This window comes from Physcomitrium patens, chromosome 19 (assembly GCF_059467195.1).
Source record: "Physcomitrium patens ecotype Gransden chromosome 19, ASM5946719v1, whole genome shotgun sequence".
NCBI classification, from domain to species: domain Eukaryota; kingdom Viridiplantae; phylum Streptophyta; class Bryopsida; order Funariales; family Funariaceae; genus Physcomitrium; species Physcomitrium patens.
In genome coordinates, this window is record NC_143428.1 from 235,512 (window position 1) to 250,676 (window position 15,165).

At 36.7% G+C, this 15,165-nt stretch overlaps 1 protein-coding gene across 42 annotated transcripts; it reads left to right on the forward strand.

The window, feature by feature from the left end:
* Window positions 1-336: 336 nt before the first annotated feature.
* On the forward strand, window positions 337-4,571 carry LOC112296156 (uncharacterized). 42 transcript variants are annotated; one of them, XM_090244672.1, is made up of 8 exons: window positions 398-577; window positions 1,208-1,605; window positions 1,762-2,758; window positions 3,028-3,076; window positions 3,260-3,531; window positions 3,874-3,936; window positions 4,099-4,187; window positions 4,347-4,571. In XM_090244672.1, the coding sequence occupies exons 5-8, from the start codon at window positions 3,372-3,374 to the stop codon at window positions 4,383-4,385; spliced, it is 351 nt and encodes a 116-aa protein (XP_090100798.1). In that variant the 5' UTR covers window positions 398-577; window positions 1,208-1,605; window positions 1,762-2,758; window positions 3,028-3,076; window positions 3,260-3,371; the 3' UTR covers window positions 4,386-4,571. The 42 variants fall into 42 exon arrangements, 38 of the variants coding, with proteins under 38 accessions (XP_090100795.1, XP_090100791.1, XP_090100794.1 ...); XM_090244661.1 differs by having other exon boundaries at window positions 438-577; window positions 1,208-1,467; XM_090244663.1 differs by having other exon boundaries at window positions 389-1,605; window positions 3,260-3,536; window positions 4,141-4,187; window positions 4,283-4,571.
* The last annotated feature ends 10,594 nt before the right edge of the window (window positions 4,572-15,165 follow it).

A 15,165-nucleotide genomic window follows, 5' to 3' on the forward strand; every position in this document is an offset into this window, starting at 1 on the left:
AATTACAGAGAAGAAAAAGCCTATGAAACACTTCAAACATTATAATCTTCCAATCTGTACAGTCAACTTTCATGAAAATTAGAGAACATGTTGTTTTAGTTGTATTGATAAAGATCATACTGTTAAAGATAGAATTTGAAGTTTCTTTTTCCTTCCCCTCTCTTTGCATTGGAGTATGTAGTTATGAAGTGTTTTTGGATAGAAATTTGCAAAGAACTTTAGACAACAGTTAGACCAACGGCTCTCATCATACCGCGCCCGATACCCTTCAACACCCTGCCGCGAATCACGCAATACCCCCGAACAACCCCCAACACTCACTAACTCCCTAATACCCTCACGCCCAATCTGCCTCATAAAGATTCTTCTCGCCTAGCATTCCCATCACTCCATCACTCCATCAGTCGATGAATCACGAATCCAATATCTCCACCTCCAAGCACAGATACAAGCGGTGAAGCGCACAATTCGGCAAAACTCTCAAGTTGTGAGCTGTGGATCTAGATGGAGAATTTTGGGATGGAGGTTTTTGTTTGTGGGTTTGCTTGATTTGGTCCACTGGATGGTTGTTCTACAGGTGATGGGCTGCGAGACAATCAGCAGTGTATTTGGGAGTGGTTTGCGAGATGGTGATTACTGAGAGAGAGAGAGAGAGAGAGAGAGAGAGAGAGTATATGTCTGAGTGAATAGTTTGTGACTAGGTTTAGGGTTTGAGTGAATCCATGTGGGTCACTGATTTTTATGAGGTTTTAGAGATATGAGTGTGGTTTGAGTGAATGTGGATCGCTGGTAAATTCGTGAGATTTTCGTGACACAGTGAGAGTGTGGATGTTTAAGTGAATTGCGTCACTGGTTTTTGAAGCTTTCGTGATGTGAGGATGCGGTTTGATTGAACGTGGGTTCGGTTTTCGTGACATGAGAGTGTGGTTTGTGTGAATTCATGTGGGTCACTGATTTGTGAGGTTGTCGTGATCATGTGAGAATTATGTGGATTGAGTGAATGGATGTTCATTGCTTTTTGAGGTTTTCGTGATGCGAGAATGTGGTTTGGAGCATTCACATGGGTCGCTGATTGGTTCGGTTTTCGTAACGTGAGAGTGTGGTTTGCGTAAATTCATAAGGGTCGCTGATTTGTGAGATTTTCGCGATTATGTGAGAATGTTATTGCGTGAATGTGAGTTCACTGATTTTGTGAGTTTTTGATCAGGTATGAGAAAGATGGCGAGGGATCGCAGCTGGAGCAGGTGGACGTGTGCACATGTCCCGCTCTCAGTCCCGCCCTAAACCCTAAACCCAGTACCCTCAAATCCTACACAAAAACCCTAAACCGTAACCCGGGTGGTGATTACTGAGAGAGTGGGTGTATTTGAACCATGGAATGGGTTTTGTGGGAGAGATGATGTACTCTGCCGATCAGGACTCATCACTCTGATTTGGAGCGTATCTGCATTTGGAAATCAATCTCAGGTAGGTTACATTTGTTGTTTGGGTGCAGATATTTGCTGAGGGTTTTTTGTGCTGGCATGGTTGTGGAGAATGTGTTGAAATGGGAATTGAGCAAGGAGAAGGTGCAGCCCTTGCGGAAGGGACGCAGCGATGGCACCAGTATGTGAATTTTGACTCGATCTTTGTTTCCCGACTGTACACTTCCAAAGGGTTTCTTCTCTATTTCTGTTACAATATGTAGTCCAAACTTTAGTATGACTTGCTCTAGCTCTCAAACTTGAACAAAACCAAAACAATATCTGAATGTATTTGCAGAGAATGGTGGGCTCACTCTTTGCAGGCGGTATGTTATCCAGTGGCTTCAGCTCCTCCTGCAACGACACATAATAGCTAACGATGAGCATCCCCAAAGACGCAGTACAAGCAGAAAAAGCACGAACCTTTCAAGGCGAATGCGAATGCCGAGCAGGACGAGACCCGGCGGCTCACCTCGAGGAGTTGGATTTCATTGTTGAGCTGCTGCAGCTTACGGTTACGCGCACACATCACAATAGACGTGGGAGCGGACGGCGGCGGGGTTGCTGGCTGGCGGCCGGAGTCATGGGCGGCGAGGGATTCGCCCGCAATACACTGCTCGCAGTCGTCGCCGACGATAAAGCACTTGCACTGCTGCTGCGGTCAGATTGTTGCAACCCTGCCGAAGACATCGTCTTCACAACAACCGTATAGAGACCGCCTCTACATCATGCCCCTCGCACACAACCCCCCCCCCCCCCCCCCCCCCCGGGGTTCTCGCACCTCATCGATTCTCGCAGCTCGCGAACTAACCCTAAACCCCCCCAAATCCTCACAACCGACATCCCTCCCTCTCGTCCTCCCCCTTGAAGCGATCACACCAACCAATCCGCCCACCCGATCCGTATACTCTAGAGCCCTAGAGCTCCTCCTTTCACCCCAACCATACGCTCACTCCACCGATCATCCCCCACCTCTCACCAGACCATATAATCGAGCTAACTCACACCGCGACCAGCTTCACCGGGAAGAACAATCACAACAACGACAACAACACTGGCAAAGATTCATCGACGACCTCCAGCACTTCCACTCCAGTTGTGCTCTTACAACCACCACCGAGACCACGTCACCTGCTCGCTCCCAAACGTGCATGCGACGGCAAATCCTCTGCGCTCTGCAGTCGCGAATGCAAGCTTCAACACGCTCCACCTGCCCAATGACTGCCTCCGCACTTTCCTAATTCCTGGGACTCGTCCATATGATTCGTCATGTTCATAGGTCAATCGAGGACTAGGTGACGCCATTGTCTGTTGAATTCGTGTATTTACATGCTATATATTGCTTCATCTACTCATATTATTTGTCTTGTAGACCGGTTCATTTGCTCATATTATTTGTCTTCCAGTCTGCATAGAACTATTTCAACTACCGAAAAAATTGGGTTTGTGGATGTCCTAGTACGCCGTTGTTGTCGACAAGCCACATGATGATTGCTATTGTCTGTTGACATTCCCTGCAAATGGAAAATTGACCGACTTGTTTTACGTTGCAAGGAATCAACAGGTGGTAGACAGCCTACGTACGCGCGTAGGTGGCCTACGGATGGGCGCAGGTCTGTTTCTGCTTCATCTTTGTCTGACTTTCACCTTTCTTTACCCGTTTTCCCTTTCTCTTAGCCCGCTTTCACTCATCTTTCGACGTTTTCACACATCTTTCCGATTTCTTTCGCGCCTTGCTCATTTCTTTCACGCGCCAGCTCCCGTCTGTTTCTCCAAGTTTTGCTTGTGCGGCGCAGGGTTTGATCGGAGAAAATCGTTGCAAGGAACCAGCAGCTGTTGCTGCGGAACAAGTCTGGCTCCGAGAAGAGGAGGGTTTTGGTTGAGGAGGATGGAGATGGATTTCGTTTGATGAGATGGGGTGGTAGGGTGATGGCAGGTTTAGGGAGCGCTGCTGAAGGTTTATGGAGAGGATCTAGACATGGTTTAGGGTTTTCTCCCCTACGGAGTGAGCTTCAGTTACATTCGAAGCAGAAGTTGAGGAGGACCAGGAACTACTCTTTTAGGCCAGGTGATGTAAGTTGCGGTTCTGTCACTTCTGTTTGGTTGTTTACATCACTTTCCAGAATGAGTTCAAGCAAGAGCACTCATGATCGTTGATATGTGCGTGTTTTCCTGTTGTTTCGTGTACTTGTGCTGGATCCATGGACTGATGAGTTGCACGTGTACTGGTCAGTAGTGAATTGGAATGTTTATTGAAACAACAATGTAAGTGTCATGCAAAGAGAACACAATCTTGACGAAAGGATCAAGAGCGAACTCGTTTTTTGAAAGCTATCATCATTTCTCCCGCTGGATGGTGTTTGTGAATGAGGAGGCTTCCTCTCATAGCGTCGTGGCGAAGCTGGAGCAGGTGTTGGAGCTGGCATTGAGAGCTTGGCGCCGGAGGAATGCTGGAACGTCGTCCTTAAACTTGGTGAGGATGAGGTGTTTCTTTAGGCTTGTTGCAAATGCTAACCACTCAAGGTGATATTTTCCAGTGATCTATCCATAGGTGTGAGATGATTTTATGGGTAATGTAGGGCAACCTGTCTCTCAGGTGTGGATTTCTTGACTGGGTCCAGGTTTTTGGGTGTAGTACCTGTTGACAGATGTTTATGGGAGCTTGTCAGTTATGTAGGGAAGCGTTGGCCTGATTGGAACCGAACAATGGCCCTACAATCACCTGTAAGTTGTCCCTAGTCAGCTAGGAAAATGATTTTATAGCATTATTTGCTTCAAGGTGATTTTTGAGACGCTGTTTGGTGATTTGAAACAGCAAGGCATGAGAAGTGCACTCCACCCTTGAAGGAGGTTTGGATCCTGAGCATCATTTGCCGCGTGTAGGTGGCAGTTCTGAGGTTTTACTTGGGGAGGACGCGCTGAAGTTGCTCACTAGCAGGGCATTGTCTTCTGTGTGTGCACCTCAAATGAAACTAGCTCCTCAGCTAGCAAGAAGAATTACTAAACACGCATTGCTCGCACAAATTTAAAGTCAGTTGTAAACTACTTTCCGCGCCGCGTCTCCCACATACTGCGACAGTCCATCAATTCCATGAATTTTTCGCTGTATTCTGGATCCGGTGTGGTCAGTTGCCTATTTCTCTTTGTGAATGTACATTCCTCCTTCCACGACGTGGCTTACATTTATTCAGAAAATATTGTAACTTATATCTAAAACTGAATTCTGTTCGTCCTTGCAACATCATGGGGACTCGGACAAAATCATGATATAGAGGAAAACAAAACACATCAACAGGATGCATTAAACACGGATTTGAACCAGAAGATGTGTTCAGATTTTCGTCAATGGTTTATTCATTTCGTTCAAAGCTATTCCTCGTTTTGCAACATACTCCGATGAAGTATCATACTCCGTTGTACGACATTTGAAGTATTTCTGTAACGGAACTGAAATTTCTTCCGATTCTTCTGTTTCAATACTGGCAGTACACACATATACTGCCCACTCCCGTTCTCCAAAGTACTACAAAGCTACACTTCACCGATCATTTAGTGCTAAAAAAGGATAGAGGGATTAAATGCACCTGAACATAGTCCCGTGCCCTAACTGGTGCTGTAAAACCATGTAGTCTTATCATATGGTTTAGGGTCCTTCAGACAAAATATGTAGTAAATGATGTGCTTCGATACTCTCTTGAGAATGTGGATTGACTGGAATGTCAATCACCTGAGTACCTTGTGCTTGTGCTAAGTGACAGAAATAGGATATGAAATAGTGCAGTTGAAAACAAGCCACATCATGCCTTCCCCCTGTCCCCATTTCATAAGCCAAATCTCGCACAGCAGCAGTGTGCGGGTGAAGGTCAGGAATATTATATATGGTAGCATGAGGCCTGTGATTAGCATAAAATCCTCGCTGGCCAGGGGGGCCCAGATCGCCAATCCCAACATTCCTAAGATCATCGCCTTCTTGAAGTCCATCCTTACTGAGATTGTCTCTTCTACAAGTTCCACCAACATATTAGAGTTATTTATAAACTCACCCACAGTTTCATTAAGATACCCCCTCTTTTCATTTTGATATTACTATTTGTTTATTCTTAATATCTAGTGGATATGGAGGATCTTGATGGTCTGTCCTTTTTAAGTATGGAATAGCTTAGTGGTCCATAAACTCAAGTGAAATTCATTTAGCACCCTATGAGAAGGAATTTGCATGTTGTACCATGAATCTTAGTTGCCTTTCTTCTCTCTGATGTAATTATAGAAATTTAGAACTAACTCGGGTTACTTTTAATAACTAGAAATGAATAAAAAGGACAAAACTCTAGGTATCTTTGTTTGAATTTATGGATAATTCTATTAGAGATGTCTTTAAAGCTTAGAGCTTAGGTGGTGAGAAATTAGAATGTAGCTATGGATTATAAATACAAGGCAAATTTTACTATTCAAGGACCATCAGAAATCTTAAAGATGTTGATGATGCCTTCAGTATCATATGGAGACCAACAAATCTCCATCAATATCTAATTAAATTCAAAGCCAAATTCCTAAGCACTTTGTTGATATGTGTATTATAGAGGTTCTATGGTTAAAAGTTTGAATTTGATTGTGAATTACAAATACAAAGTGAATTTTACCATCATTTACCACCTAAACATATTGTAAGTGTCCTAATTTCTTAAAGCTTCTGTAAATTAACCTATGTGGGACCATCAAGATCATGGAGAACCTAACCAATCCCATGGGTACAATTAGCATAATACTATTACTAATCATCATACTCCACTCTTAGTTTCTAGACTAAGTGACTTCTAATGTGAATCTCTGAGGTTGAAAGAATAAAAGTGTGTCTGTAAACTCACCCATCAAATTCCTGGAACACAAGTACAGGTACATGAGATAGCCTGTAATAACCATTCTCATTTATCCTTCTTTTACTGTGGCCATTCCAAATGTCAATATAGTTTGCAATTGCTGCTTGTAAAATAGGAGTATATACTGCAACAAGTAAGTGCCGTTGACAGGGTTTGGACTTCCATTCCTGACCATAGCTTCAAATTTGAACTCGTGCCACCACAACACTATTTCCCATCAATGACGTTACAAGTATTCAACTCTCTACACGTAGACTCAAAGTTATTTAAGAGTTGGAATTAAGTACAAAAAAGGAGGAAAATTTAAATAAATAAAATAAAATAAAAAATTATAGGAGATACTGAGCCAAAAATTAACTTTTTAAACTATTAATTTGTTTATTGTTTAGATACTTCTACTTTTATCTCATGCCTCATCTATCAAATCATAATAATATGCATGTGAACAATCTCACGACATTTAAAACAATGTAAGTTTGGGCATTTATAATAGAATTAAGCTAGAAATATTAAAAATATGAGGTCTTTGATTTGGACATAGCAAAAACTTATAATATTACTTTTTTAATGTGACTCATCCATGGAATTTCTTTAAAATTATGATAAAAATTTCTTAAAAATTGAAGACAAATAGAAGATATGTAAATCCAATTGTTGGAACTAAGATTAATTTTATAAAATTAAGATGGTAAGTTTAGCAAAAGATTGATGTTTGAATATATTGGTATGGGCTTGAACATTTAAGGTTTTAGCTTGATCATATACATGCTCTGTAACTACCATGCTTAACAATCAAGCGCTAGAGTTAGAAATTTCTTTTTAAAAATAAAAAATAAAAGACTCACATTTTGAGATATATGTACATTGTGTTTAAAGGTCCAAGCACTTAGCAATTTCAGAAAATATAATACTATCTGATTGTGGACAAATGAGCCCACTAAAAAGAGATTCTATGGCATATTTAGGTGGGCATTTTTCATATGTTGTCTGATTAAAGTATGCTCACTAGCAAAATCTGACCTCACATGTAGTGACAACTTAAATTTCTCAAATGCCATGGCAAATGGGCAATAAATAGTCTGGGCCAACATATCAGGAACAATTTCTGCCTACTGAAGATAATGAGCGGCTCCATCTATGCCAACATGTACTCTAAATCCGTACATAGAGAGTTTATCATATGCTGCAGAAACCACTCAATATTGTTATGCATCAAGTCATACTAAAAGATTAAAGAGAGGTTAGGATTTTGCCAAAAAAAAATTTGAAATTTATAAACCATTAAAACTAGTACTATAGTCTCTTTAAATATATGCTACAATAAGTATGAGCTACGCCAAAGAACATCAACCTCTTAGTAAATTAATGCAACATAAATTCTTCCATAGATATTTTTTTCTATATATGATTGCTCTTCATGTACTTCTATTTCTAAGGTCATGTTCTCTTCAAGAATTAACTACATTAGAAAAAAAATGATGTCTCTAGTAGGCTGCTATGGTTTGACAAGGCAAGCTATTTCAAGAACCATAGTGGTTCCACTAAAAGTACCTACAACTAGTCCTTACCATGAGTGATTTTTAATAGGTTGTTGTCATATCCTATGATACCCCAAATGATATCCCTATGATATCCTTATTTATACCTTGATGATATCCTCTAGTATTTAATTAATATCAAACAAATATCATTTGTAATATCCAAATTGATACCCTAGTGATATTCTATTGATACCTTCTAATATCATATTGATATCACTTAATATCCAATTGATATCCTTGTAATACCCATTGACCATATAGCTCATGCTTTCATTCCTACAATAGTAAGTGATAATAGGGGATATTTGGACAATCATGGCAAAATAAATGTAATCTTGGGATCCCCTTGAGCACATCCTAGCAGCCTATTAGAGACCTCATTTTTTTTCTAATGACTACATTGTTCTTGATTTACAACATTACAATATTAGGCCAAAAAAAAGATGTCAGTGAATATAAATTATAGGTTGAATTTACGAATCATTGAAATATGTATATATTGATAGTTTGTTGTTGGTTGTAATACTAAATACCAATAATTTATAATTATAAAATAAAATAATTATCTTCTAAATGGGGTAATTATTATACCAAATAAACTGCATACACATATATAATATTTTTAACCACTTAGCAATAATATCATCTTTATTATAACAAAATATTTCATCCATGTTTACAAGAATAAAGAATATTCTAATATCACAATTTTAATGCACATAGCATTACCTATATATAAGTTATCATAGATTATTAAACTTATAATAACAATGTATCCTATACCACAATTATACTATGATTCAACTTGCTTGAGCATATTTACTCACTCATAGTCAATATATTGATTTGGACTCCAATATTACAATCACAATATGATTCATATTGCCATAACAAATTAGGCCACTCACAATCGATATACCATAGAGCCATAGGGAGAGTGACATCATTTTGCCTATAAATGATTAGCTTGTCGTCTTGCATACTCCACACCTTATCAAAAATATCAACACAGATGAATATTTCTTAACATGAAAGAACTTTCATTTGAATAAAATTAAATTTAAAATACAACAAATATATGGATGAATAATTCATAGAAAATTAAAAGATATCGAAATAAGACCTTTTTGAAACATAAGTAAAATTTCATCATATCCAACTTACAAATTATTATCTAAATCATTAACATAGTAAGGTAAAAGAAGCTATGACAATATAACATTTATGAAGATTATTTTTTTGGATAAAAAGAAGAAAGTGAAAAAAATATATAAAAATGGCATAAAAATGAGAATGACATACTAGAGATTAACCGTAGTGCTTCAACCACTTTGGGCCTGGGAACTTTAATGTCCAACCTGGCTAGTGCCACCTTCATATGACAAATATCCCAATTTCGACCATGCTCAAATATAGATAGATTTGTAATTATTGCCTCATGAACTTCCTCCATTGTTAAAGGAGTAAATGTACAAAAATTGTACCCCAATTCCCGAGTGAGTATATTCTTCAAACGATGAGGATCTTCAATACCAATATTCAACGCAATAGTCTTGAATGCAACCCCATATCTAAGTAGCCTAAGAACATGATGAACAAGATTTTTTCCTACAAAATTTATTCCCTCCATTCTGCAAAAATGATGATGCTATGAATTATTAGAAAAGGATTGGTATCCCTAAGTGCATACATGAAGAACAACATCTTGAATAGGCTTGTAGTATCACCTCACTACTTAAAGTATAACCATATCTTTAGCATAACACTAGTGGTTGATGCTTGCTTTGCTACACATTAACCACACCATTTTATAATTTTAATTAAATCTTCAAGCATTTGAATGTGGAGTAGTAATTTCAATAAGTCTTCAAATAAAAATTATTTAAATCTTTATATAAAAATTCTTACAAAATATGCAATGTTTTTTATCCTTACTTGCATTCATTGATTTTCCTTTGTGGCATGCAAGACGCTTGACTACTTTAGTAATTTGCTACTTATTCACTTAACAAAGATCTACACTTATTTCTCTTATTTTTTCACCATTTTTGCATTTGAAAATTTTGTAGAAAATTGGAAGAATAGAAAAGGAGTGAGTTACAAAGATTAAGTGTTAGTTATTAGTGTTGGTGATGATTCTTAGCACTTAGGCATAGTCATCTATGACTATGCGAGTACTAGGGCGGCCCTCCCATTTCAGAATCAAACATGAGAATGATTCCAAATTTTATTAGAACCATTAGAACCAATGAACAATGACTAATGAAAATGAAGCAATGTGCTAGCAAAGAGAAAAACTAGATGTATCATGTGTGTCACTAAAAGTGTGCACATGGCTTATTAGAAAAAAATATTAATCATTGTTGAGTTGAATAGTGATTCCAAAAATCCAAGTCGCTCTAACATGGATTCTAGAATATTATTAGGATGTTCATGTGTCATGTATAATGATATTTAGTATAATAATATCTTTTGAATCTTTTGTCATGTGTAGAAGACTTGTAACCTATAAAGTATATGTTGTCTTTTCATGGATGTTTGCCTTCAACACACAACATGTGAATAGAAGGTACTTTTTGTGTGACAACATTAATACAACCCTGGCCTTGGGAACCAATTCATGATATAATTAGTTATTTAGTGTACTGTGATTTTGATTTCATTCAATGGTTCTGTGCATATCTATAGGGTATCACCCCACTTACAAAGCAAAAATTTATGGTTGATAATTCTGAAGAGCTACTTGGAGAAGAAAATGGCACCTCTACATGTACACAAGTATGTTGCAATACTTGTAGATGGAGCTGATGGATACTTTTCTCTTCCTATTGAAGAAGCATTAAAATTACATAGAATGCTTTGTAATGATGCACTGAAGACCGAATATGAGTTGTTCTTACCCACTTGAATCTTTCTGTACTCAAAAAGAAGCCTACATTACTATCAAATGACAACTTTGAAAGGCCTTCTCAGTATCCAAAATTTAGTCACAAAACTGGGAATTCCACCAAAAAGAACCATGAATAATATATGTATGACAACCTCTAAACTAAGTCGTACTCAATTGAAGTCCTCCAAAAACAATAAAAACAAAAAAAAGGGAAAAAATAGAAAAAAGAGAACTTCTAATAGAATTCTAAGGTTCATTCCAAAATGCATCACAAATTTTTATCAATATAAAACATGATACGTTGTCATTTAGCAACATTGGCTAATGAGATTTATGAAAGAAATTCATATGCACCTTCTATTCGAGTCAAAAGTGCCTTAACATTTGCTAGACAAGCAATAGGATGGAGTGGCAAGCATATAAAGCGACAACTTCAACAAGCAAGAGAGTGGAGAAGTGCCGAAGTAAGTCAACAAGCATTGATACAAGTGGGGCAATTCCTCTATGATGGTTGGGAGCAAAATGATCCAAGTATTCGTCCTCTCATCTTTGAATTTCTTCACAATGCACATTGGTTTGTTTATAGTAGGGTCGTAGATAGACGTGTAGATGGCTTAATGTTAAAGAAGACCAATAGTCGTACATATTGGAAAAAGGATGGAGTGTATGAAGATTGTGTTGGAGGAGCTCGCCACTTCATTCAAGAATATGGTACAAATTGGCGGAATCATGTTCAATCCATTGCATAGGCTTAGAACACATATAATAAAAAGTTAAATCATATGTACATATAGTATAAATAAAAAGTAATATAAATATGATATTTTCCAAAAAAAGAAAAGGACATCTACCCATATAAATTATTCGATATATTATTATAATATATAAAGTCTCTATGTATTTATTTCATATTTTTATAATATTTATTTCATATATTAATAAAAGGCAAAATTTACTATTTTGAAAATCTCATATCTCCTAAACTATAAACTTTCTGAAAATTTTAAACATACCATTGGAATCAGAAGCATGACAAATAGGGGGGTAGGTCAAATCAAAAATTCAAAAAAATAAAGTACACAAAAAGTCAACAAAAAATTGTATCAAGTCAAATGCCTTATATCTCAAAATTAAAAAAACATGTATAGGATTTCAAGACTATCACTAGATTCCTAGACCCTTAAAATAGAGGGGTATCTCAAATCAAAACTTCAAAATTCCTATTCATATGCAAAGTCAACTCAAAAGTCAAAATAGTCAAACACTTAATAACTACACATATATGCACTTTTTGAAAACTTAAAGCACATATTTACAATTGAAAACCCTCAAACAAATCCAATGGACTTTTCAAAAATTTCAAAAAGCCTTGTATGATAAAAGTCAAAACCCTAAATTCTAAGTCAAAGTAGCTAAATCTTCCAAACTATAAACTTGTATAGGAAAAGAATTATACCATTGACATCCTAGATACCATAAATGGGAGGATAGGTCAAGTCAAAATCCAAAAATAATGATGCCCAAAAATCGGGGACACCCTTGTAACCTTAAACCCTAAATCCTAAACCGTTAATCCTACATCCCTAAGACTCCAAGACCTTAAGATCCTAAGATCCTAAGACTCTAAGACCCTAGAATCCTAGAATCCTAAGACCCTAGAATCCTAGAATCCTAAGACCCACGAATCATAAGACCCTAGAACCCTAAGACCCATGAATCATAAGACCCTAGAACCCTAAGACCCATGAATCATAAGACCCTAGAACCCTAAGACCCACGAATCCTAAGACCCTAGAACTCTAGAATCCTAAGATCCACGAATCCTAAAACCCTAGAATTCTAGAACCCTAAGACCCATGAATCCTAAGACCCTAGAACTCTAGAATCCTAAGACCCTAAACTCCACAAGGTAAATCCGGTGCCACCATTGCATTGAAGAGACTCCCATTAAGTAGAAGAACCACCATGCCGCTTAAATTACCCTAATCTGGAAGAAAAATCCAAAATTACCATTCCTACCTTTCCTAAATCTTTTAGAGAATTATTATTCCAACTCCTAAATCATGTGAATGATTATAGACGTACTCATTGGCATTTAATCAACCCTTATAGTAATGACTAACAACCTCTAAATTATTAAACTAACTAAGTTGCTATTTTGATTTTATAACTCTTCTCACTTTAGTCCTAATTAATCTAATTTAAGGAATTAGGCTATGATTTATACCATCAGGGGTTGTAATCCTAAAAATTCTATAAAACTCAATTCTACTTGTGTAAATCCTAATCTAACATGTTTAATTATCGTAAAATAGGAAAATAATAAAAAATTTAATTTTAGAGTATAATTGAGAGCTGACATCAGCTTAGACAACAAATTTTGTGATGCCACACATCCGGGATTTGTTTTGGCGTAGCCAAATTTGCTATACATTCCAACTCTATACACAGTTCTCACATCATAACAAATATGAAACTCAAATTCTGAATCAGGGCCTTCAAACCCTAATTAGGAATCCTAAATCCTACATTATGAAAAATAAAAAAATATATATTTTTGAGGAACAAAAACGTTTATAGAGGTCTTTGGGACAATGTAAGATTTGGTAAACTTTCAGAATGGAAAAAACTGTGATACATTGAGAGATATATAAAATCAAAAATTTCTAGGATATTCTTGTAATCCTAAATCCTAAACCCTAAACCCTAAAACCAGAGACACCCTTGTAATCCTAAAACCGGAGACACCCTTATAACCCTAAATCCTAAATTCTAAACCCTAAAATCGGAGACACCCTTGTAACCCTAAACCCTAAAACCCTAAATTTTAAACCTAATTAAATCATATTTACATATAGTAGAAATAAAAAATAGTATAAATATGATATTTTCTAAAAAAAAAGAGAGACATTGACCTATATAAATTATCCAATATACTATTATAATATCCAAAAGTCTATGTATTTATTTCATATTTTTATAATATTTTTTTCATATATTAATGAAAGGAAAAATTTGCTATTTTGAAAATCTCATATCTCCTAACATATAAACTTGTTCAAAATTTTAAACATACCATTGGAATCAAAAACATGACGAATTGAGGGATAGATCAAATCAAAAATTCAAAACAACAAAGTACACAAAAAATCAATAAAAGTTTGTATCCAATCAAACGCCTTGTATCTCAAAATTGAAAAAATATGTATAGGATTTTAAGACCATCACTAGATTCCTAGACCCTTAAAATAGGGGGATAGGTGAAATCAAAACTTAAAAATTCCTATTCATATACAAAGTCAACTCAAAAGTCAAAATGGTCAAATACTTAATAACTACAAATATATGCACTTTTTGAAAACTTCAAGCACATATTTACAATTGGCAATCCTCAAACAAATCCAATGGACTTTTCAAAAATTTCAAAAAGCCATGTATGATAAAAGTCAAAATCCTAAACTCCAAATCAAAGTAGCTAAATCTTCCAAACTATAAACTTGTATAGGAAAAAAATTACACCATTGAATTTCTAGACACCGTAAATGGGGGGGGGATAGGTCAAGTCAAAATCCAAACATAATGATGCCCAAAAACCGGGGACACCCTTGTAAACCCTAAATCCTAAATCCTTTAAACCAGCGAGGGGGTTGAAACAGAACATCGCTGTTGCACCTTTATATCAAACTATCAACTTGGCAACCACAGCAGAATCTCAGACAATTAAGGTCTACGAAGGTACTAAAGAACAAGAGTTGATTTGCTGGACCGAATTTTTCTTGCATCATAAATCCGTTTTTGCTTGAACTTATGATGATTTAAAAGGTATTTCCAGTGAAGTCTGTGAGCATCGTATTATTTTAGAGGAGAACGCTAAATCTTGGTCTGGTAGAGGTAACATCACCTTAATCCTAAATATTCCCTCATGGTGAACGAGAAATTGGACAAGCTTCTTGCGGTTGGTTTTATTTACCTGGTACCAAATAGTGAGTGGATTTTTCCAATCGTGATGGTGCCAAAAAAGAATGGAAAAATTTGAATTTGTCAAGATTTCTGGAAACTTAATGCGGCCACCAAGAAAGATTATTTTTCATTGTCCTTCACGGATAGTATGTTGGATGCTGTAGCAAGTCATGAATATTATTTGTTCCTAGATGGATTTTTTGGCTATAATCAGGTTCAAATTGCAATGGAAGACCAGCTCAAGATGACCTTCACTACGGATTGGGGCACATTTGCTTATCGCGTGATGCCTTTTGGGTTATGTAACGCTCCAGCCATGTTTTAGAGAGTGATGACTCAGGCCTTCTAAGACTATCTCTGGTTGTTTATGGAGATCTTTTTAGATGACTTCTATGCATTCAGTACAAAACAAGATCATTTTAATTGTCTCGGCA

What these genes read in the sequence shown, in the direction of transcription:
- LOC112296156 (XM_024548411.3), top strand. Translation starts at nt 2,733, where the DNA reads ATGTTCATAGGTCAATCGAGGACTAG. An exon ending in TGGCCTACGGATGGGCGCAG is followed by an intron (nt 3,077 to 3,399) that starts GTCTGTTTCTGC and finishes GGGTGATGGCAG; the next exon opens with GTTTAGGGAGCGCTGCTGAA. An exon ending in GAACGTCGTCCTTAAACTTG is followed by an intron (nt 3,937 to 4,140) that starts GTGAGGATGAGG and finishes TCAGTTATGTAG; the next exon opens with GGAAGCGTTGGCCTGATTGG.